Raw genomic sequence first — 26,843 nt, forward strand, 5'->3', positions numbered from 1 at the left:
ATGTCACCTAAAACATTTAAATAACATATTATGTACAATTGTTACACATTTGAATCTCTTTTCACGCATAGATAGCTATATTATGGAAATATGAAAACTACTACTTACCCATTTTTTATTTTTATATAATGTTTACTTATTTAATCCTCAACATAATAAATACTTTATTGGCTACATACGACGACCACTCTTATATCGTTTAGCGTATTACTTCCCCGCATGAAAGAATCTAGTATTATGCATAATAATAATCTGTGACTCAAAAAATCATTTGACATTAACGTAATTCCCGCGCATTTTAAATTTCGAAAGAGCCATTTTATTTCTACGTTGTCTATTCCACTTTCCGTGGAATTCATCTGTTAAAAAACAAAAACAGCCGGTGTTGCCGCACGTCAAGTGTTTTGCAAATTATGCCAGTTTAATGTTGTTTTTCTGACACCTTCAGGGGCATAACCGAGAGCAAGGGAACCAGCTTGCTAATTTCATAATAGATATTTATTTTTATATCACTCGCAGAAACTCGCTTGAGAGGAAAAGGTGAGCCAAGAAGGAACGGTCCGTTGAACATGAATGTTTAATAATCCAGACTCTAGCCTGCAGGCAACCCTTGTCTCGCCTGCCCAAATTGCCATTAAATGCCTTTCGTTTTTCCAATGATCCGAGGCTAACTTTTAAGGACTACAATTTTATTTAAATATAAATTTATCACTGAAATAATTATGCTTCTTGAAAGTGTATTCGTTCGCCCGCACAGAGTAACTAGTTATATCTAATTAGTAATTCAAAACAAACATTTTGAGAAATTCCTACATCGTTTATGAATCAATGGTTGCAAATATATTTTTAGCGGAATTTTAATAACACACATCATAGCACCTAGGAAACGATATGTACTTATGGTTTGATATTCCATTAGTAAGTAATAATTTTCAAAATTAATAAAGGTATATGGTGTGTTCCAAAATATGTATGTATGTATGTTTTACCATATTTGTAATCATCATCGACACTACGACCCAATGTGGGTCTTTGCCACCTCAAAGAAGTCTGTCCACTGCCTTATAGTTTCTACAAACTTCCTCAACTGTATTAACCTACAAACCTACAAGTAAATAATAGGAACTGAAATACCTAACGGGTGTGGAGAAACAAGGCAGCTTAAACACGTTAGGACAACTGCTCTCGTTTTATGCACTGACGCTAATTCAACATTGGTGTATAATACACACTATTGTACGTCTATAATATGTGGTTCATATTCGTAGAACACTCAAACATTCAAAACTCTGCATCAAAATATAATGTATTGGTTTATTTTATTGTGTTGCAATACAGAAACTGCATTATTATTATTGATTAATTTAATAACAGTTTAAGTAGTTATTTCATTAAACTATTTATTAAAAGTGGAATAATTACTAAAATAATGCGTTTTCTTAAATTAATCAATAATAGTGTATTGTATAATATATATTATATTAATCTTTTCTGTGCCTACAAACCTACTATGGACACAGTCCAACCAACGCAATCCTTTTGATCGTTTCTTAAATTGATGGCTACTTATAAGATATTGTACATTTTATTAACATCATGAATAATTATATATATATGTAAAATTATAATAATATACTTAATAAAATTTCAATAAGTCGACTACAAATATTTATACCTGGGATTCTCGAGTTAAATCTACACACATATTAAAATAATTACTCATTATTTTTGCAATACAAATTCCGATTAACATTGTAAATTTATCCAAAATAATAATTTCCGCCAAAATCCTACGCATAGATAACAGCGCCACACATAATTCAGCAAACAAAATTACGCGAAATGACGCGCCGAACTCGAAAAGTAATTTTGGGAGCAATAAAAGCAGTACATTTTAATCTCCACCGGGCGCCGCTGGAAAACTCTCTCCCCGTGTAGTAATGCCAGCCAAGGTTGCACACTGAAGACGGAGGAAGGGTGTGCAGTGGCGTGGGGCTGGGGGCGGAATAAAACGGGATCACGTGAGAAAACCGTGTTCAAATGAAGACAAATCATTTTTCTGCCGTGTGTGATGATTAAATTTCGTAATCTTACAGCCCTCTCGCGGAAGCTTTATTCACGTTAATTAATTAAATGTTCATTTTAAAACAAATCTCTATACAGGTCTTTGCTGATTATAATAAAGTCCTACACCACTGTGAAAATAACTCTTATATGTATTTAAAACGTTCCAAATTTAAAGTCTTATAGTAATTTATGCATATTTATTCATTCTTCGACGGATCTACATTAATTTGTATACAGAAAACTTCTAGTCAAGTTCTAATAAAAAGTCAAGAATTAATGGAGTGCAAATGACAAATAAATTAAATATTAAAAATCAAGAGCAGTTTCACGTCACTATACACCCATTTTCGCATGAAAAAGGTTTCAACATAAATACATGACTAGTTTGTATGACTTTTTATTACTAACATTGGATCACACTAAATCAGTTGATCGCGAGATGAATTTTAAATTTTTGCACCGTTTAGGGATCGAGTCGCGAAAATGTAAAAAAAAACGCTTAAATTCAGTCGTAAAATAATGTAATTTCATTGAGAATTTGAAGGGGTAGCATTAATTATTCATGTTTTAATTCCTTAACCAAATTATGTAAAGTCGTTTTCAAATTAATCATAAGGACCGTGACCATGTTTGATTCGTTTTATATAACTCACGGCCTGCCACAGGAGTAAAATAAAGAGAATATGTAAATCTCCGCGCTTTAAACGGAGGCGTAGTATCTCTTTGCCGTCACATATTAGGCTCTTTATTTGACAATAGTGCAAAATAGTCCAAAAGAAGACCAAAACTTATCATTTTCACAACTAATAGGAAATTAAATATTTTTTAAGACAATGGATTAATGTGGTAAAGCTCTGCCAGTTTATATACTGAATATTAGATCACTGGCAGATAAATGATTATGAATTACATTACGAATTTGTCTTGATTTATCATCTGTCTGTTCGTGCATGTGAGAAAACATATTATGTAAATGTGTAGTTAAGAGAAAGACAGGACAAATACATAAAAAAACATTAAAAGTGGTTAGGTGACAGAAAACATAATTACACGTAAATACAAATTCTGAATTTAAAAAATAAACTGCCACCCAAATGAACGAATCGTTTATTTTTAACAGGTCGTGAAATAAATCAAATGATACGATACTCTCATTTGACAGATGCTTACAGTGCGATACTAGCATATCGAGTGTATCTAAAGTATTAAATGACATTAATATTAACACATTGACTGCTGACTAGATAATTACTTTTTAATTACCACATTTAAATAGCATGCTAATAATATCGATTGACCACCCAATCGTTACGCGCTAGGTGCGTCTTTAGCGTCCAATGTATTAATATGTAACAGATTATAAAGAAGTGTGATGTCGGATAGTAAATTCAATTAATTTCTGTAAATGTCATTTTCTATAAGATTCAAATTGAAGACATTTCGGGAGTGGATAAATGGAAGAGAAATTAGTAAAAAAAAAAACAATTAATTAATCGAAAAATAGAAACGTTGTCGATGAGGAAAAACCATCAACTAAGCATCATCGCTTGACAAATGAACGATTTCAAGGCACATCCAAGAATGTTTATATAATATGTGTATTTTTATATCGATTTCACACTAAAAATGATTAATTTAATAAACTAATTTTGTCAATGTATGCATGGCTTACCTGTACGCGCGCTTCTGTGAGGTCGATCTTCATAGCAATTTCTTCGCGAGTGTAAATATCCGGATAATGTGTCTCCTGAAAAGCTCTTTCTAGCTCCTTCAGCTGTGCGGAAGTGAACGTCGTCCGAATCCTTCGCTGCTTGCGTTTCTCTGCCAAAGCTTCGTGGCCTCCGTACATCTTGTAAGGAAGGCCAGCTGTAATTAAATAAGTAAAATGAATTATGTAGATGTTATTTTGTTTAAAAAAGGTTATAGTATGTTTAATTTTGTATTTAAACAAATACGTTAAAGAAACTTTTTTTACTACGTGAAACGTAAACATAATAATTATATAAATAATTACAAGATAAAAAGAACTTTTTAAATACCACGTTTTTAAATTTTTTGTTGAATCAAATAAACTTGACAATTCTATTTATTAATAAATACTTTTTTTGTTCACGATAGAAATAGGTACTGAATAAATATTATAGAATACTGAAATGTCATTTTGACATTTCATATTGATTTCCATAGTAACGCACGTATATATTAATAATTTAGTTGTTAGTACCATCCTTTTAGCAACCAATAATAGTATTTTATTTTTAACGGATTTCTTCCGAAATAACTTTTTATACTAAACAGAATTAACTGAAAATAAATTCAATTCTACTTAAAGATGGCTAAAAGTATTAAAAGAATGTATTGGCATCGTGTTTTGATGTATTCTAAAAGTTTCAAATGTCTAGCTAGTCGGGAAGTTAGTTAAAAATTGATTGCAAGATTTGTACTGGATGAACAACCACCAGACAAACAAGAATACTACCTAATAAAAACGTGGTAACACCTTTTTTTATTCGAAGAATAATTCACAAAATTTAAGAATATAAAACTCTAATTATTGAACATTAAGTGTGACTCCTTTAGCATAGTGGTCTATGTGCGTGGGCGCGATACCCGAAAGATGCAGGTTCGGCTCCAGCGGGGTCTTACTTTTTTCAAAAAGATTTTTCCTATTGGTTATACTATTATATTTTCACAGAAGTGTTTTCAAAATTATGTATATTCAATAGTTAGAATGTTACATTCTTAAACCTTGTAAATTATTCTTTAAATAAAAAAATAGATAATTAAGAACTATTGGCAAGTTCAAGTAAGTTACATCAAAAAAATCTTGGAGTGATCCGTAACGTCGGTTAGTAATTAATGTAATGCCTACTTTGATTTAAAGTACAAAAGCCGATCGCCAATAGTAGCTCAGTTTGGAAAACGCTTTGAAGAGTATTAAAAGCCATTAGTTAAAATTTGTCAAAATTACGTATGACTCCTTTAGCATAGTGGTCTATATGCGTGGGCTCAATTCCCGAGAGATGCAGGTTCGATTCCTGCGGGGTTTTTCTATTGGTTTTAATATATTTTCTCATAAGTGTTTTCAAAATTATGTATGTTCAATAATTATAATATAAAAGTAAAGCTGAAAAAAGGACTCATGGCTTAACGTTTAAATTATCTGTAGATCAATTCGCATTCATAATAATATTACCTATCGTATCGTCTATCATATTTGTCAAACACAATTAGCATTTCAACAAAACTTTAAACTCACTCAATTAAATTTGATTAATTACTTGTACAACTATTGTCAAGATAACTGTAACATGCATATGTTTGAAATGGGTGTATTTGTCTTATTAATTAATACAGACAACGACACGACTTTTACCGGAATCAAAACATTAATTATAATACATTAAGCTAGAGGTTGTGATCGAGAAAACTCGTCTCGAGAATTCTGGAGAAATAATTAGAAGAGACCAATCTCGAATCTAACCAGCAAAACCACCGTAGTTGATACAGTAATAACTTTATCCGTCATCAAAATAAGAGTCGATAGTGTGGTAGAATGGTTGATAATGTTACCGTTTGTTATTTGTGTTTCATTGCAATCTAATCCATCATTTGTTTAAGTTTTCACAATGGTGCATACTTACAAAAAAGACCCAAAGAAGGTTTCTACGTGTATCTTGACGTCAATTGAAAATGCGATAAATCAAATCAACACATGACATTGATCACATAGACTCACCGCACATGACAACCACTAGAGGTTATGGCAATTTGCAGGTCAGGTAATATTGCAGGGATGGTTTTGAGGTGGGGTGGTATTGTCGTAACGTCTAGTGATTGTCGTATGCAGCGACAGCTTTTTAAATATATTTTATAATATACTCAAAATAAAATAACATGTACATTCAGTGAAAACGTGTCTTAATATTTTTGAAGTAAAACTGTATGATTTGATGAAACAGAAAAATAATAAAAAATAATTTTCGTTTTTTGTGACTTGTGTTTTTGTAACATCACCCTCCCCTACCTAGTATAAATTCCATACACACATTTTAATATATTTTTTGAAATTTCCCTATTAAAACAATTGTTAATTTATTTTATAAAAAATCTTAAGTGGTCAGCATTAGGGAATCCAATCCCGAGCCAAAATTCTGATCCCGGGATTTCGGGATTACAATTTGACAATCCCGGGATCCCGGGACTGGCCCCGGGATTGGCATTTTTTCCATTGTTAATATAAAAAATTTATATTTACAAATAACGTTGATAAAATCGGTCAAAAATAAATCTAGTATAATTTATACTATTTAAGACATTTATTGTTAATATTGTATACGTTCAATCTTGGAAACACAAGCTTAACGGAGTAAATAATATTGTAATTTTTGTAATAATAATGAATTTAATAGGAGATTGCTGTTTCTGATAGAAAAGACCTAATGAATGGATTAGCGAGATTTAAAATAGTAAAGCAAATAATCATGGCGTACTTATGGCCTTTCCGCTTCATAAATCTAATTATTCAGACAAATATTAAAACTGCCGTAAAACGTATGATATCATGGTGGAAATACTTTGTTAAAAGTGCGAAGCATTGTTTTTCCAATTCTTCTATTTTTAATAATTTATGTGAAAAAATAAAATGAATCGGCAACCTACACATGGGTATAAATCAAACTTCATTCAAACTCAGTTTATTTCTAATGTAATTATTTTTTATATTTTCGCTCTTATTTTATTTTCCATAAAAATTGATAAAAAAATCAATCCCGAAATCCCGAAATCCCGGGATTATGTTTATCAATCCCGGGATTCATAGGTTTTGAAAATAGCTCGGGATCCCGGGATTGGAATCCCTAGTCAGCATACAAGGTAGTGATTTTGGCATTCAAATGCCCTATGCTGAATCTGTAATTGTTATTTTTTTTGATCCCTTAGAAAATTAATAATGTCATGTTGTGGACGTCTTGAATTAATAATTTGTTATATACTCAATATGTCTGTTTTTTAAATATTTAAATAGTTATATATCAAAGATGATTATAGATTGAAGTTTTGTATAATTTATTGATAAATATAATATTATATCATGGGCAAGACATGGGTTTCTAATTATATAAAAGATTTATTATGTTTACTAGGTACCTTTTAAAAGCTACTTCTAAACTCCTACAATAACCACACCACACAATAACATGCCATGTTTACACCTTTATTCTGCCTGTTTACATATATATGTATTACATACTACATATGTGTGCCGAAAACATCATTCTGATTATATGGTGTTTACAAGTTATAAGCAGAGACATCTCTCGTCGGGAATCGAGTAGTGCTACGGTATGTGATTTAAGTGCGCATTACATAGAGTGCAGGAATATCATTAGAGTAAGTAGAAGGGATGAGGAAAATTGCTCGGAAAGAGAGACAGGGTTGGTGGAATTTCCTGTTGAGAAAGTTTAAGAAAGTTTAAAAATCTCGGTACAAATTCTAACTCTTGTTCATTGAAGGTCTACCTAAAGCTTCACAATGACTTCGCGCAATACTTGTTAAGATAACACTTGAGTGAAACACAAAAAAATGCACGATATTATTCATAATAAACATCTTATAATAAATGAAACAAAGTATTTATTTTACGAATATTTTGGAACAACTTATAATTAAAATTGTATTAACAATTCTCCATTCCACTAAATAATAAGTCGTTAAAATGACAGTCTATCCACAATGGTTGGTTTTATAGTTGAGATCGATTACATTTTGAATCTGGTCTATTTCAACTATTGACTTATAAAAACCTATAAAAAATCTTAACGTCACTTATAATGTAGTAATTAATTGCCCAATGCCGCATTGAGAGATAAAAGCGCCTCGTGTTTGTACTGCAAGCATAAATAAGTTTTTTTTATACAACAAACCATCAAAATTTATATAATATTATGTTCAACCACGTAGACTTTGAAATAATACTGCATAAGTAAATAATGAAAGGTAATCTAGATTTTGATTGTGTTTACAAACAATAATTGCAAACTATAAAAGTATTAAATTTAATAAACTAATATCGTTCTGGAATTATTGTCATAAAAATCGTTTGAGTCCTTTTTTATGTCCAAGCGTTTTAGCTGAGTGTTTTTTTTATTTAATAATATACCGGTGTCTTTAATCGCCTAATAAGTAATGAAATATGTTCTATAATAAATTTGAGGATAATAAAAGTAGATGATTTGGATAGATTAGTGCATATATGTTATATTTTCAATTGAATATAATTTAAATAAAATCAAACTTGAACGATTCGAATCAATTGAAAATTAAAATCGAAATGGACACATTACAAAATAATATGCATGATACAATATCACTTAGATATTGTTTTTTGTTTTGATATACAATATTTTTACAGTCTAAAGATATTTTTCAAATGCAAGGTTCATCATTAATATTCAAACTTACAATAGTAAGTGACCAACATATTTAAAAAATCTATACTCGTATCACCCTCTCTGTCAAAAACTGTTATACATTTATAATTGAAGCTAATGTATAAAACATAAAATATCCATATTCACTTATTTAGACATTTAATGTAGTAAGTACCTACTTCAATATTATTAACGTTTTCATTAACTGACCTAATTTTAAGTTTTTTGATAATGGGGCAGTGTTTTGCGATTTCGCACGTGGGTGGCAGAAGTCCTTGGAGTGGGCCTGTGTAAACAAACATTTTTTTAGGCTTCTAATTATTCGGTAAGTATAAATATTCAAAAATAGGAAGTATCTTAATAAAAGTATTTTATTAATCTTAGGGAATAATTTAAAATCAGCAGGAAGTAAAAAATGCTCAATGGTAAGTATTCAAATAATATATGGGAAAGTATTTAAACAAGCACAGGGAATTATTAAAATGTTTAATGTCAAGTATAAATATTTGTGTGTCAGAATAGATTAAAATTTGGGCAGAAATAATTTAATTGGCCGCTTTTTTAAATTTTCTAAGATAGTATTCTTCTCTGTCATTCCAACCAGGGTTATAACATAGACTAATATTCGAGTTAGTTGTATCATAGACTAATACCATAATCGTCTATGGTTATGCTGTACCTTGACAGATGACAGTTGACTTCCTCAGCACTAGAAATCTAGAAAAGTATCTTTTCTTTCTATTATAATGAATGTATCTAAAAAAATGGCTCCACAATTCAATGTGGATCTTCTGAGCAGGTTTCTTAAGAAATTCGTTCTAGCCATCAGCTGTAACTGTTGGTTCTATGCTCTGGGTACAACAGAATTAGTTTGTAATCAATTAGAAAGAATTAGAAACTGTTTTCAGTAGGTATCTACACTGGGCTAATGACCATTGAAAATACATGCTCCATTATAGAATTATGTTGTATGACTAGTGTGTATTATAATATATTTTTAACATTTAAAAAAATAAGAAGACAGATAGGTAGGTACACCAGATGTGTCTATTATAGGTTTATTTTTGACATAAAAAATAAAGAATAAGGCAGACTTCAGTTGTTTACAAAAAAAAATACATGGCAACTTGAAGGGTCGCTTGGCTTGTCATGTCAACGGTGAACGGTGTGACCAGGTTATTGTAAATTTTATAAAAATATATCAATATTTTCCCCACAGCAAAAAATGCCTAGCCATTGTCGATCAATAACATTCCTTTTATTTTGTAAATAAAATTATTTAGTATAATTTATCGATATCCGTAATTTTGATATTATATGGGATAAGTAATAGATATGTTTCAATTGTCTCGACATTAAAAGGTTCGTTATCTAAAAGATTTATACTAATATAAATTGTTTTATAATCGACATGAAAACCAGAAAGTAGGTAGCTATTTTATTTGAATTAATACTAATATCACATAAACTCATTCGATTATCGATTTATTAGTTCGATCAATCATATTAGGTATTTTAATCTCATTCAAAATGTATGAAAAATTTGGTTGAATGAATAATATTTCACAATATAACATTTTTAATCAAATTTAACCTTAAAATGAGGTATTATTTTTCATTATTATTTTCTTTAAAAATATGTAAGTAAGTATATTAGATATAGGTTGAAATAGTCCATTAACTATCACTTAACTTTAAGCTAATTAGTTATTTTGCACGTAATTTCAATTGAAGACACATTATTCATAATCGTTTCAATAGAATTAATTTATGAAACAGGTTATTTCAATTAGATAATAATAGTTTAATAGGTATATTTTTAATTTCCATAATATTTATAAACCGTCAAATATCACTAAATTATTATAATTTGGGTTTAAAGTTATCGGAATTGAGGTTATCTTCTGTCATCTGTGTGATGTGCTCATATAATTATCGCTCTTTTGGTGCACCTTCCATTACTTTTTAGTTGGTCTTCTTTTAATAATCACAATAATGGTCATTTGTACCGAATATTCATGAATTTGGCGTGCGAGCATAGACAAATATCCCTTACGTGCGAGATGGTAACCCTAAATTGCTATGCGTCCCATATACAATTGTTTACTTGTCAAATTATCATAATAATAATGGATATATGTTTTATCTACTGACACGCGTAATTTAAATAATGATTATTTAGTTTTACAACCGATTTTTTAATATTATTACTTCCTCAAACATTATTTTACCCTCCACACTAAAACTGGCGTCCTTATTCTGACACTTCGAAATAAATACTTACCAATGATTAAAAATTCTGACACTTGGGATTTAAAAACTTTTCAAAACTGTCTATTAATACTTCCTTCAAAAATACACGCCATTTTTTTATATAATAACTTAACACAATGTCTGTGTACTAACTCATCGAATATAGGCATGCTAACATGCTCTCTCTCTCTATATATATTTATAAAAGATTTATCTATTCTCAATATTTGACCCCTTTGACGGTTTACATCAGCATCCACCAGATGCAGTAACTGACCTTCTCAAAACTATAACGAACACAGCAATAAATCATATAAAATTAAATTTAATTAATTCCGCCCGCGAAAGAAAGAGCTCCCTGTCCGCCTTAGCGAGTCTTCTCCATCGTCCGCCCACTTGAGCGCCCGCCTACCCGCCAAGCGAAACTTCCAGCCGCCCGTAAATTATTCACTCGCGGAACATCAATTTACAGAATTAAACGTCCCCGAAATCCAAAGTAGGAAGGGAATTAACAATGGCAATTAATTAGCCAAGATGGAGCGTAACTTATGGCGGACGTATTCGGGATATCTCAGGGCGGGTAAACTCGGGTAGGCGGGGGGCGGCCAAGGGGTGGGCGGTGGCCGAGTAGGATTTCTAGACAATAAACGTGATTACACGCCTATACGGTATGTACTATACCGTCTGGTGGTGATGACAGTTTTAGGTTAACTCGAATCGATCGCATGGTATTTCTACAATACTATACATACATCTACGTCAATCTATCTATTATCTACTAGCGTGAAATGCGGACAGATATACAGGATAAAGAAGACTGATTCGATTTGATTTTTTTTTTCAATCAATGACATGGACAACGGTCGGATCTAAGCCCGCAAACTTACTTCTACTCGCACCTCACTTAACATTATTAAGTACATTATTATCGAGAGGTTTAATCTTAACTTCATAACCTTTTGAGATATCGAGATTAAATATTACTCAACCTGTAAAAACAATGTAGTGTATACGTTGTGCTAGTTTCATCAATATTGGTCTAATAGTTTTTGGTTTTAAACGGAACAAATACGACAGATAAATATTAAAAAAAACTCCATTCGACAATTATTGGATGTAGGCATTCTATCTGCGTCTCCTCTTCGTCTTCCATCGCTGCTATTTTATCTCTTTTATCTACCTGGTGCGCTATTTAAGAGAAGTTTAAGTTTATCTTATAACTTCAGAACCATTTGAGATATAGAAATGAAAATCTACTAAATTATTATCAACATTGTAGTCTAAAAGCTTTGCAAGTTACGTTTATTATATATTTTCTCATTGGTCTAGTAATTTTTGAGTTAAAACAAAAGGTAAGTACTAGAAGGAACGGACAGATAGACAGAATTGTATTAAGTTCATAGTGATTGTCCAAACTGTGCACGCGGGTATATTTAAAAAAAAATCATTTGATTTTAAAAAAAGAACACTTTAGAAAATAAATAATGCTTTCTGTTCTTTTAAATTATTATGATAACATAACCTCAATCTACCCTTATTTGGGAATAATCTTATCTGTTATTTTGTTGTCTTAAAGAAAATGTATATTATAATAAACATTTTTTTATTCAACGAATAATTCACATGATTTAAGAATGTAACATTCATTATTTAACGTACATAATTTTAAAACACCTATAAGAAATATATAACCACTAGAAATAATCGTTATAAAAAATACGACACCCAGAGGGATTCGAACACGCGCCCATGTGCCTGACCATGAAGCTATGTGTGTCCATCTAATCGTGACTAATTATCTACCGTTTCTCACAATCCTCACTGAAGCGATTTCTTGCGCTATTGTTTTGGCAAACGACTTTTTTTTAAATCAAAGTATTAATAATTTACATTAATTAAAATTTTTCGTGAGCTTAAATATTACGATTATATATGATAAAATTATAGCTTTTCCGTCGAAATTTGAAACGCTGTTCGTCGGTTCAATGATTATTATAAAATAATTATTTTAAATATGGACACATGGGAAAAATGAACAAGACACGCCGCCGCTGTGCTCAAAATATTTTGTCCTAATAAAATAGCTATTTAAATAAAATTGTTACTAATTATTAATTTTGATACATAACTTAAATGATTTAATACAATAATATTCTATCACTGTTTTTATTTGATAGTTTTATTCATATTTTTGATTTTTAAAGAGGTATATACATATCACTGATGATTTAACTCTTACTTTTATTAATTATAAATAAATCAAGATTTAATTAACCACGCAATGTAATTATTAGTCATAAATAATGCCAATTGATTTACTTTTTCAAATTCAAAATAGGCATAGTTCAATCCACTAACGCCATCAATATATCATTTCAATTGATTAACTATTTTGACTGTAATATAGCGTTTAAATTTTATTAACCACCACAAAATTCACAGACATCAGCAATTACATGCAAATAGAGAAATTATCGATAGAAAGAATCAAATGTAGCTTGCTGGACTAACTGATTAATATGTAATTAGATTTATTTATTAAAAACAGCCTACTATAATGTCATATCGAATTTATTTTATATTATCTTGTGAGTTTTTTTTTAAATAATGTCATAAATATCGTGGGTAAGAGGAAGGACACATTCTTCTGGTATTGCAGCCATGACGAGATCACTTTGTAATGATATTAGTGTCATTTGAAAATGACAACACCGACACCTAAATGAGTCGCCCACACTGCCAGAAGAATCTGACACCATTCTACTTAGGTCGTATTATTTAGCGTGTACCTATTCCCCAATACCAGCATCATAATTTTATTACTATTTCAATAATTAATTTAAATTCGTAAGTACTTACGGTAATTTGACTATCTAAGTGTGCAAAAATGATTGTTATTTTCAGATCACAAGGCAGTTTTCGTCACTGGAATACAGTATAATGTGTATATATATACATACATGCAAAGATATCAATTACGATAAACAGTAAAGAATATTATATTCGGTGATTATTATTAATTAGTTGGTATATAAAGTAATTTATTTGATTTGTATATTATGCACAAGAGAGAAAAATAATGTTGATTATCTCTATTCAAATCTCCAATCTCATAATCTATGATCATGGTAAAAAAGAATGTGTGTATCGCTTATATTTTATAAGATATTTTTACATTAATATTTTTTAATATTGTAGTCATCAGTGCTATGTTGGTTTTATATCAAAATGCACATCAAAATATATTACTGTCTTTGTCACACTACTAGGAAATAACACCAAAAGTCCTCATTGTTACTTAGAAATTTTATACATTCGATAGTTTCGTCTACCTCGGGTATCTCGTGAACCAACATAATGATATCACGAAAAAATAACAAGAAAATCATATCAGCGAATAAATGTAAATTTAGTGTACTAGGACATTTCAAGTGATGTTTATAGCTCAGCCAAACAACAAAGATTTTTTGTGTATGGAAATGTTTCTGAAAGAGTGTAAACTGCACATGGTTGAAGCTAACATGTAATATTATGTACCTACCCATTATGAATACTATGTATTTTGTATTGTTTTTATAACAATTAATATTATATAAATGGCATAAGAGCTAAATAAGCCTCAAGTGAGACTTCGTAGCTTAATGAAAAAAATATACTGTGTACTATTGCACAGAACTAAAAAATTGCTTTTTTACGACACATGTGGGAAACATGGGGATTAACTCTGCGAACGATTTTAAATAAAAATTCTCCGCTCTATTTATGGGCCAATCAGAGACGGCAACATTTTTGAGGAATAGATACAATGTAACTCTATAGTCTGTAGGTATGAAGATTACAGACCAGTTGAATCAATTAATACTGCACTGACTGTGTAATGTGCACTGTATAAATGTGTATAAATAAGACTGTGGATCGTAGTTTCAATCTGGTGCCTGGAAAAAAAAATTTACCATTTGTATGAGTGTTTGACCCAGTGCAAGAACTTAATGGGTTGGCCAAAAATGGTTAGCAACTATCCCCGTAAAAAAAGTTAATTTTATATAACTTCCACTTTGCGGAGTCACGTTAGCTCCGTTGGAGAGAACATGGTATTTTTTATTTTTTATTTTAGTTGGGTGCGCCACTGGCTAACCTAAAAAAACAAAGAACTCACTCATAATTAACATAAAACTGCTTTCCGAGTTAGAAGATTCATGTGAGCCGGCACTTTTTTATAATCAATTTAATGGAAAAGCCCGCGTTAGAAACAATAAAACTGGATATCGGAGCCAGTCCGCCATTTTGCGTGGCCATATTTTTTGCCGAAGAATGTCCTCCCTGTGACACACCAGCGAAGGAGGGATGAGGGAAGAGGAGGAGGGATAGGCAGCTTCTTATATCGATCTTCCCTCCTCCCTGGCGTCCCCCCATTTCTCTCTCTCTCTTGCACCCCCGCTGTGTGACATACAGTTGCAGGGATTGTAAGCACTTTGATGATAATAAGAATAAACGTTTGTCACTGGATCGTCTTGGTTTTATGTACACGTTGTGTATCACGGTGACTTAAGGTTTTCCCTGGATGAAACGTATGGAATTCATTTTTTATTTTCAGTAAATCCTCCTGTAAGATAATCGTAGAAAATCATCATCATCGTCACCATTTGTTTCACAATAGGTGTGATTTCTTGACCACCTTCAGACGAAGTTGTCAACTATTAATTTCATACTATCGACGAAAACATACAAAAACGCCATGTGAGTTTTACAGACGCAGGATTCGAACTCGCAATCCATAGCTTCAAAAATCATTTCCAGGATGTAAATAATCATTGCCGCTTACGATAGACAGACGCAATAATATATTATCGACTTTTAAAGTCATAGGGGTGTATCGGGTTCGAATCCTGTGTCTGTCATAATCACACATTGTTTTTTCAATTACCTAATAGGGTGAGCAGACGGCTATTTCTAGATACCTAACTTTAATAATAATATTAACCCGTAATTTCACATTCAAGTTCTATTCCATGTAAATATTTTCATATAAGAGTTCTGTTTTTGAACGTCACAACAAATTACATTATTAAATTCAATGTATTATCTATTGTTGAATTAAAAAATATTTTCAAATGCAGAGTAAGTTAAAAATTTAATTTTGAAAGATCCATGAACGATCTAAAATCAAGATCAGTACCTATCTCCCAATTGTTTATGACTTAATTTAAAATTTAAAACTATATTCGCCAATATTCTACGGAATTTTAAAGTTTTAAAGTAAAGCAGTTTCATTCTGTTGGGCAATTACAGGTGAAATATTGGTATTCGATATTGTCGATAATGTATACTTGGACAATCATACTAATGGGGTTTAATATGATATTCATATTGATAAATACACACAAATAATGACAACGATATACATAATATAATACTGGTGGTATACAATTAAAGAATAAGTTCAAATTGTGTATTGCTTTAACCCAGTTTTACCCACGGTGGCCGCGCGGTTTAAGCGTTGGACTATAACGCCGTGGGTCCCAGGTTCGAATCCTGGGTCTGACAAGTACACATATTGTTTTTCAATTTCTGTGTGAGCCAGAGTATGGACTTCACAGGTTGAGCAAGTGGCTGACATCCATTTAGGTCGAAAAAAAAATACTAATTTATTTGCAAAATTAATAATATTTGATGATACCTACCTACATTTACCTATATTTTGTGCTAATGCATATTATTATCAATTCCAAATTACTTTATTTCTAAACCTATAATAAAATGAATGATCATTAATCTAACGCTGTGGATTCGAGAATTACTTTGATAATTTTTACTCAACTATTTTCGTTAAAAATAATATATTCTCTATTATCTTTCGGCAATTTCATATATGAAACTGATTTATTAAAGAAATGAACGTACAATATCTTTGATTAGTGGCCACTACAATATTATATTATTGGTATAATGATATATCTACATGACGATATGATTTCAAAGATACATATTATTATAAATAAAAGTAATATGCACTAATGTAGTGTTTTTTATTACAATAATTAATGCAATACCTTTCCACTAAGGAACCTTGACATCAATTCTAACCAAAAACATATTATTACAAATTGAAAAGTGTTATCAGAATAATTTAAATGAGAAAAATATATTTTAAAAGTTGTCATTCGTAGATGAGAGCTGTTTGTTTTTACACTTGCATAAGCATCGACTAAATATGATATTGTAAAGTCATGGTATTTATATTCAATTTGCAAGTAGTATATATGTATATATATATCTTTTTTTCAACAGCATCCTTATAAACAAAGGTCACCGCACATCTCTAGTAAATGCATATACAGCCAGAGTGAAATTAATATTAGGTTATCTTGAAATAAGTTTAATTCTAACGTGATTAAAACATTCAATATCCCTGCATTAGTCACTTAGTTTTCCGAGACCAAGTCTCGAGATCGTCCCTCCCATATAGCCAACCTTAGAGGGTTTACTCAATTGGAGCTTTTACTTGAGTGTTGGTAATGTTATACACTTACATATATATAATATAATATACTCTGCACTTTCCTATTTTCATCGGATGGGTTCGATCTCATTTTGTATGTTTTCTGTTTATTTTTATTCCACCCCGATATTGAAAAGCATCAATGATTATCTAGGCTTATTTACTGTTTTACCAAAATATCCATATGTGTAAGCAATAGTATATAATATGTCCCCACAAAGTATTATTTATATGTAGATAAATAAGCGACAAATTATGTCATATCAATAATGATATATGGACTTTAGATATTAGTTAAAACCCATGAACACAAGGTTTGGCAAAACTAACATTATAGTAATAACTAGCAAGACTTCGAACTCTGCCTTCAGCAACCCGCCTTCCAGCACTTCACTATAATCTCAAAACGACAACAAACGCAATGTTGAAGTTTCATTATCTCGAAAATAAATTGACGACCCATATTTTGTTTACATCTCCAATAATATTTCTCTGATTAGCGTTGTCACGTATAATCCACAGAGTTTAACTATCTCATCGATCCAGCACCTTTAGCTATTACATTCTACTGTCTTCTAGGTAGAATGGTGTCAGATTATTGTGGCAGTGTAGGTGACTCATGTACGTGTTAGTATCGTTACTTTTAAATGACACCATTCTAAAGTGGTTTCGTCGTTGCCACAATACCAGAAGAACTTGTCATTCTCTACCAGTGAATGGCTAGACCTATTCGCGATTTCCTATTCTTTTCTATTCTATCTATTATTTTACCTTAAGCTGATCATTTCCATATAAGGTCGCATATACACTATTATTTACACTTTACTGACAATGAATTCGATACCGAAAAAGGTTTATCATTTATCGGTCTCGTTATGTAATTTGGCCAAGAAGAATAATCATCACAAATTAGGATTTTGGGCCAGTTGTATATTTATGTTACTGTAATAGGTGTCCTAAACTGTATTCGGTATTCTTGTAAAGTTTATTAAATATCATCAGAGGTTTACAGTTGTTTCCATAATTATAAAGTCAGTACAATTTAAATTCATATTAATATTATCACTAAATATAGGGTTTTTCCTTTCAGTACAGTCCAACCAGTCAGTCGCGATAGACCAGTCAATTACGAAGCCGTCTCCACGTCACTGGGACGCTTACTATGATGCTACAAGATCGAGTTACACGGTGCAGGGTTAGAGTATACATTTTATAACTTTGCACATTTTTTGTACTTTTTACTACACTGATACGCCTCTTTGCCTGATTACCTTGCATAAAATTAGATCAAATGATATCCACTTGTATTAATACGCAGTACGTAATAAATAAATAAGTATAAAATATATTATGAAAAAAATATTTTTAGAATATATTATTAGGTACATCGTTTTCACCCTAGATCCGGGTGCAAAGTTATGAAACATATATATTATCCTGGCAAAACGCGATGTATATTGTATAGGATAAAAGGATTAAGGACAACAATCGACGACGAATTTTATTACAGTCTACCACTTAATAATTACCTTTTTCATAATTATTTAAATAGCTTTATATATGATAAAATATTACCCAAATGACTAACATTAAATTTTCCCATTTGATTATTTTTCCATTAATATCTCGTTTACCTTAGTTATTAAACTACATTAGTACCACTAATCAGATAATATTAGCACCAAATTAACAGTTAACGATGTGAAAATGATTATGATGTATTAGACAGAAAGGAAAATGACATAGGTACCGAGTGCTGATTCGTGAATGCACGACACCAAATAGAGCGAGGAAAATGGCGAGCCATGAATTGTAAATGGGAAATGGCGAACGGTGAACGAACAGAACTGATCACGGTTGTTGTGTGAATATTAATGGCGCCCAAACCAAACACCACCACACCTTCTGGCTTACCTCGCCGCCGCACTGACTTAATGTGTTAAGTTAACCCCCATAACTATCATATTAATTAATATGATTAACTCTCATAGCTGGTGCCACTTGCTACAATCTACTTAACTCACACAGACTACAACGTAAATGAACTGTGGGTATTGTCACGCATTATGTTAACAATGGCTTTTTATGCAATTACATAATTTTATCGACTCTATTAGCAACTAATAAATTCTTAATAATGAATAAAATACCAATGTCTAGCCTGTTATAATTTACAGGCATCTTCCTTTATTTACACGCTAAGATTACGCGGATAAAAATACACATTTGTGATTTCCAAATGTTTTTTATGGATGTTTCTTTATCATTCAAATTTTTTAAAAAAAAAAATTACAAATAGTGAACATTACAAATTATTAATTTAAGATATTCACAACATGACATTTAGAAACAAAGAAATATTATTAAAACATTATTATATAATAAAGAAATTGATCAGAATTAAGTTTACCTATATGTACAAGGAAGTACACCGAAAGAGCTAAGCAGACCTTATTTTAAGAATTTATAAAAGAACATCCACCTATACTCATCTTCACGTAGGTGGAATGTATCAACATCCGAAGCGATTTGGTTGAACAGAATCATTGCCCTCCCAATTGGCATCACCAACCGCAGGTTAGTTTTGCTCCTTGAGAGAACAAGCAACTGATGCTCCCGATTTCTAAAATAGTTATCTGGGACACACAAGGACACCAATAATGGCAGAATTCTCATTTACACCACGTATAAGTCGAAAAAAATTCGTGGCCAAATATTGATATCTTCTAGGTCTAGACTGAAAACAACACTAATTAATATTCGTTTATTTTGTATTTTATATTCTTATTCTTCAATACTATGTTCTTCAGATAACAGTCCGCTCGAAGATATCATTTGGCTCTAACAAAACTGTTCTACACTTAAACTGGTTCTGCCTATAATATTCTAGAAGCTCTAAAATCGGCTTATTCTTCCAACTTTTTGGAGTGTACCTACACTGCGTGTTGTATGACAATATGCACAAGATATCCACTTTATAGTAAACGTATTAATATTCGACGAGTTTCCGATAGTATTAAATTATCGTCTGGAGTAGTAACAGAAGAAATCAACAAGAGAATCATGTCTGCAAATAAATGGCACTTTGGCCTGTTAAGACCGTTTAAGTACCACATACTATCTCGCCGAACTAAAAGCACTCTTTACAAGATTTGTAAGGCCTGTGCTCACCTACGCATCGGAAACCTGGACATCAACTGTGCGAAATGAACAAACCCTGAACATCTTTGAAAGAAAAATTCTCCGCCGTATATATGGACCGATCAAGGACGGCACCAATTTAAGGAGAAGATATAATGCTGAGCTCTGCGAGCTGTAAGAAGATTACACCGCAGTTCAATCAATTAGGATTGGTAGACTGCGATGGCTAGGTCATGTGCACCGTACGAATAACAATGAACTGGCAAAGAGAGTGATGTCCAGAAATCCAATAGGGCGTAGAAGAAGAGGCAGGCCAAAGAATCACTGGTTGGATGGAGCTGCCAGTGACTGCCGTATTCTGGTGGTACCGAATTGGAAAGCGGCCACACTGGATAGGGACAGGTGGAAGGACCTGTTGGAGGAGGCCAGGACCCACACCGGGCTGTCGCGCCCCTGATGATGATGGAGTAGTAACTGAGTAGTACTAATAAAACTCTTGTCTAAAATATTTTATATGAACCAGAGTAATGATTTGTTTATATCTTTATCACCTACCGTCAGAATGTTGCATACATCATTGTATATCCACATATTAATAAATAACATTCTTGGATTTAATAATGCTTACTCTATACTTTTACTCTACATTATTAACATTGAATTCGACAAGAGTTTAATTTTCAATATGTTCAATTTATTATTATTAAGTTGAATAACTTTAAAGATTGAATCCAAATATATGTGATGTTGGCATATAAATAAAATTCCGTAAGGACGACAAAATATTAGAAAAGGGTAACAATATGCCATAGAGAAAAAATTGAATAAGCTATACTAATAATATAGTGATATAAAAAAAAGAAAAATCTAAACGATCCCAATTTCCCGAAAAATATTGTATTTTAATCATCGTGAAGTTGCCAGAGGGCAAAATGATTGACCGTCTTGCAGAATATGGAGGGCGCCATTTCACTTCCTTCAGATCATTTATAACGAACATAATAACATTGTGAGATATCGCAAAGTCAATCGTGCGGTGGCATAATATTTTTCGTATGAAAAAAGATTTATTCATAAATGAAAACAGCTGCTCGTTTATAAGTTATTTATATTGTAATATATTTGGATTGATCAGTGGATAAATAAGTAGCTTTTTCCTTAATAGTTATTTGCTTCACAATATTAATCAGCCGAGGTGGATTCATTGCTGAATGAAGGTCTCTCCTCCTTTTTTTTATTAATTAACTTGTATTCTTATTTTATAAACATATATATATATATATATTATATTATCATAAATTACGACAAAATAATGTTATTTTATGTCTTTCCGAATGAAATGAGAAAGTGATTATGTCATATCATGTTATAATTATTAAACTGAACGATTATTTTACCATGTCTTTATTAGCTCGTATTCTTGTTTGTCCGGTACTGATTTTTTCTTGTGTGTCCAGTATGAATTTTTTCTTGTTTGTCTAAGATTTGTATTGAACGATTGAAGATTTTTAACTAACTTCCCGACTAGCTAGACATTTAAAACTTTTAGAATACATCAGAACACGATGACAATACATTCTTTTAATACTTATAGCCATTCTTAAGCAGAATTGAATTCATTTTCAGTTAATTCTGTTTTGTATGGAAAGTTAATATTGTTGGTTGTTAAGGGTGTCCTAGCAACTAAATTATTAATCTATACGTGCGTTACTATGGAAATCAATATGAAATGTCAAACTAACATTTCTATATTCTATATTTATTCAGTATTCCTATCAAGTACAATAAAAAAAATATTAACACATAGAATTTTCAAGTTTATATGATTCAACAGAAAATTTAAAAACGTGGTATATAAAAAGTTCTTTTTATCTTGAAATTATTTTAATATTTACATTAACTTGTAAAAAATAATTTAATTACAAAAAACTGTTAAACCTAATATACTCGTAAATGATATCAATATGTCAATTAATGCTTCCGTCAGTATGTATTGATATACTTAACAATACTAGGTTTTGGTCTCGTTTCTTTCAAATGACACTAACACCGGTCCAAAATGATTTCGGCGTAGCGACAATGCACTATCACACTTTCACACAAATGCCCAAATTGGTGTTATTTAAACAATGAATTGATAACACATGTATGTATTGGTTGAATAATATTTAATCAACGTGGGAAAGATTCATGTTGGCCATAACGCGCACGGATCATAAAATAAATAAAAGCATAAATTAGCAAAAAATAGTGTCAATACCTCGAAGTGGGGATGGACAGGGCACATCGGTCGATAAACAGACAATTGTTGAACAAATATCAGTCTGCAGTCTGCAATTTAGAAGAAATCTTTATTTAGCTACGTATTTTTTTCGACTTATACGAGGTATAAATGAGAACTCTGCCATTCTGGGCAGTGTTGACCTGTGTGTCCCTGATAACTAACTTAGAAATAGAGACCATCAGTTGTTTATTCTCCCAAGGTGCAGAACCAACCTGCCACTGGTAATGCCAATTGGGAGGGCGATAACTATGTTCAACGAAATTGCTTCGGGTGTTGATATATTCCACCTACGTGAGAATGAGTTTAGGTGGACGTTTTTTATAAATTCTTAAAAGAGGATCTGCTTAACTCATCCGGTGTACTTCCTTGTACCTATCTAATTTATCTATCTCTTTTTTTTATGTAATACTGTTTTATATATCTTTGTTTCTAAATGTCATGTTGTACGTCTTAAACTTATAATTTGTAATGTCCACAATATGTTAAAAAAAAAAAAAAATTAAAATCATTCAGTAGAACCTATAGAAGTCCCAGAGGATGACCAAGTGCCCACTGGATCGTTGAAATAATGAAGTATAGCGGATGTACACTGAAATGGTAGAATATGGACGTTGAAGAGTAGGTACATCGTACATAGGTACGAGTATATATAATAGTTATTTAACTCACTCGATAGACTGTTCACTTAGTGTATTTGTCACTATTCGTTTTACATGTTTTAAAGTAGGTAGGTTCTGTACTATTTACTGTATGTTGTGCTTTCTTTCGTTTGTTTAAAAACATCTCAAATTCATATGGTGAAGTATTAAAGCTATAATTTGTAATGTACACCAGTGACGTCCCATGGGAGTAGGCAGGCTATGCGTTGCTTAAGGGCGGCAAATTAAGCATTTTAACTTTTGAAACCAGTTTCGTTTTCCATCATTAGAAAATACTGACATCTTAGTTTAAAGAAATCACAAGGGAGCCTTCAAACTTGTCATTGCGTCAGACCTCCACGTACCTAAAACCATCGCTGTTTGAGAGTATGTATCGTAAAAATGATCTAATCCTCAGTAGATAATAATAATTATGTATGTTATTTTGTTATATTTGTCAGTTTAATATAGTAGAATACTTTAATATAGGTAGGTATACAGCTAACAATTTTGCATACAATTTGGGAATAAATAATTACAAGATAAAAAGAACTTTTTATATACAACGTTTTAAATTTTCTGTCGAATTATTATCCTCAATATGCTCAAACTTGTACTTGATATGAAGTAAATAAAAAACAAACAAATATAGAATACTGAAATATCATTTTGATTTTCATAGTAACGCACTATATATTAATAATTTAGTTGCTAAGACCACCCACTTAGCAACCAATAATAGTGGATTGGATTACGGATTTCTTCCGAAATAACTTTTCATACAAAACAGAATTAACTGAAAATGAATTCAATTCTACTTAAATATGGCTAAGAGTATTAAAAGAATGCATTGGCATAGTGTTCTGATACATTTTAAAAGTTTCAAATGTCTAGCTAGTCGGGAAGTTAGTTAAAAATCGATTGCAAGATTTGTACCGGATAAACAAACACCGGACAAATAAGAATACGAGCTAATAAAAACGTTGTAAAATGATAGATGACGGCATTTTAGGTCTGCCTAAAAAACGTCATTGATGTACACAATCCATTAAAATAAATACATAATTACATACCTAATTATACAAATAAATTTAAGAGAAACAGTAAACAGAGGCCTTCATCCAGCAATGAATTAAGTGGCTGAGACAATAATCTGATTAAGGTACTTAATTCAGTGGTTAAAAAAGCTATAAAGCACTATGTATGTATGTGCTTTATATTATGTTAACAATTGTGAGTTAATTATAACTTAAGTGAACGTTAAATACAATATTATAATATTTCTATGTTTATATGTACCTATTTAACAATTCAATAGGTACATAACAAATCAATGATGCTATGGTGTCAAATCTGAGTGTCATATAAATGTCTCGCGCCCTTTTCGTGGGATATCCGGTTATTAATGGCGGATATTATAGGGATGGTCACGAAAAATACGGAGGCAGCCTTCCGGGTAGTGGCTACAGATTTACATAGCGGATGGCCAGTCATTTTTCATTTTGCAGTTGGCAGAATTTTATCACTTCAGTGTAGGCAATACACAAATGTATTGCTGAAATATTCAGTATGTTGACAGGTGTGAAAATATATACATACTTATTCTGCTTAAAAGTTTAATTTTATAGGTTTACGATAATTGTGAGATTTTTTACCATGTTCGATCCTAAGAATATCATAATATGGACGTCCATAGAGTACATGTTGTACTATCAGATATTTGTTTATTCTATTAGTTTCATACTCTGGATCCAAACACACATTGATAAGCAACATTTGAATTTTTCCAGACTAGTAATTCGAGCCCGGGAACACTTTAGTTGCAAAACTTACCTAACCACCATATTTACTGTCTTTGAATTTTCCAACCTATTCTCTATTTCAAGATATCACTTTCATAGCCGCTCTAAATTCAGAGATAACGCATGTTAAAATTTACCTTTAATTGCAAAACCTACATATTATGTCTATAATTTATAAATTTTGCATAAAACCCATACAACCAATGACATCAGAATCAAAAATGGCCGTTTTCTTTTTTCATACAATTAGGGCCATATCTTAAAATGTTATTGTATGCAGGATACTACAATTACTTTCAAATCAACCTAAATCCATCTGATTCACTTTCAAAACCTACTCAAATCCAAAAAAAATTATCTCAATGACATTAATATGGACGAATCATCTGGAAAATAAAATGACACTCACTTTATTGTCGGGTCTGCCGAATGGAATAATCTGTTCTAACGCCATTACAATAAAGGTGATATTGCTATAAATTCCTGATGCTTTTTGTTGGGTCTGCCGAATGGTTCGGTTCGAACGGGTTCGCTCAAATGAACATTGACATTAGAAACACTGCTCTAACGCCATTACAATAAAGGCCATATTGCTATCAATTCCCGATGCGTGATATCGCATAATGGAAATTGCGTGACGTCTACCTATACATGCGAATTTACTTGCTAGCTACTGTATTGAGTGCGTCGTCCATTAATAATGTTATTGATATAAGTGTATTTTAAATACTAAATAAAAATTTAAAGGTTGTTTCCTCATTAAAAATCCAACAAGAATGGTGATATTATTTATTTCTTCGTTTATTAATTTTAATTTGTCTTATTTTTTATTTTGACGCAGCAGTTTTTTCCTATTTATCAACAATTTGGTTTTTTGAGTGAGGTACGCTTTGATATTGAGGTGCACAAAAATATTATATTATTATATTATATTTAGAGGTAAGAAACATAAACTCATCATTAGGATGATGTATCACCGATCCTGAAAAAAATATTTAATACGGTCAAAAACGCTGGTGGGTTGTACATAATCAGAACGAATCACAGGCTAGCCAACCTGATTAGGAAAGAAAATTATAATATTGCTATTATAAATTATAGAAATTTAGATGGCCATGTTGCGTGGAAGGGATTCAAACATGAATAACCTCCAAAACTAATGAGCAATAGGGCGGCCCAAAAAAATCTAGAATGACTGCCTTCAGGAAGTTTTTGGCAGGACAGGAGCCGGTGGAAGACAATAATTATTGTAGATAAGGTTGAGGGTCCACGCAAAAAAGGTGTTAATATCCACTATATATGTACATAAAACCATTTTTAACATTAACCGTCTAAAGTAGGCGTCTCTTGTGGTGTAGTGCCTAAGGCTGGCTTTCCATTTGGGAGCTCTGGGTTCGATTTCCAGTGAAGACACAATATATTTTTGTGTTTTTCTCAAAGCCTGAGTGTTTTTGATTATTTAAAATTACTTACAACTACTTTGTACGAAAAAACAAGGACATGGTTATTAATAGGCTTAGGATTCTTAGGTATTTAAATTATTTTTTTTTGAGTGGCCCACAACACTAATATCTATCTGTTTCAGAGTATTTTGAAACATTTAAGCCCTATTTGTTAGCACCTATTTTTAAATATTTTTCAATAATTACATATTTTAGTTTTAAGCACATATTTTCACATAAACACAAAATTAATTAACACAATAACCCTTATAAACACAAAGTCACT

General features: G+C 31.4%; 1 protein-coding gene across 1 annotated transcript in view; it reads right to left on the reverse strand.

The window, feature by feature from the left end:
- The window catches only part of LOC147063983 (paired mesoderm homeobox protein 2B-like), a 110,095-nt gene that overhangs the window by 71,404 nt on the left and 11,848 nt on the right, over positions 1 to 26,843 (reverse strand). The window contains exon 2 of the mRNA XM_085959128.1: positions 3,740 to 3,933. Coding sequence (XP_085815254.1) covers positions 3,740 to 3,933 — 194 coding nt within the window. The remainder of the gene's footprint in view (positions 1 to 3,739; positions 3,934 to 26,843) is intronic.

Source organism: Rhyacophila brunnea, unplaced genomic scaffold, assembly GCF_057557595.1.
Source record: "Rhyacophila brunnea isolate RB1 unplaced genomic scaffold, BYU_Rbru_1.0 scaffold_8, whole genome shotgun sequence".
NCBI lineage: Eukaryota > Metazoa > Arthropoda > Insecta > Trichoptera > Rhyacophilidae > Rhyacophila > Rhyacophila brunnea.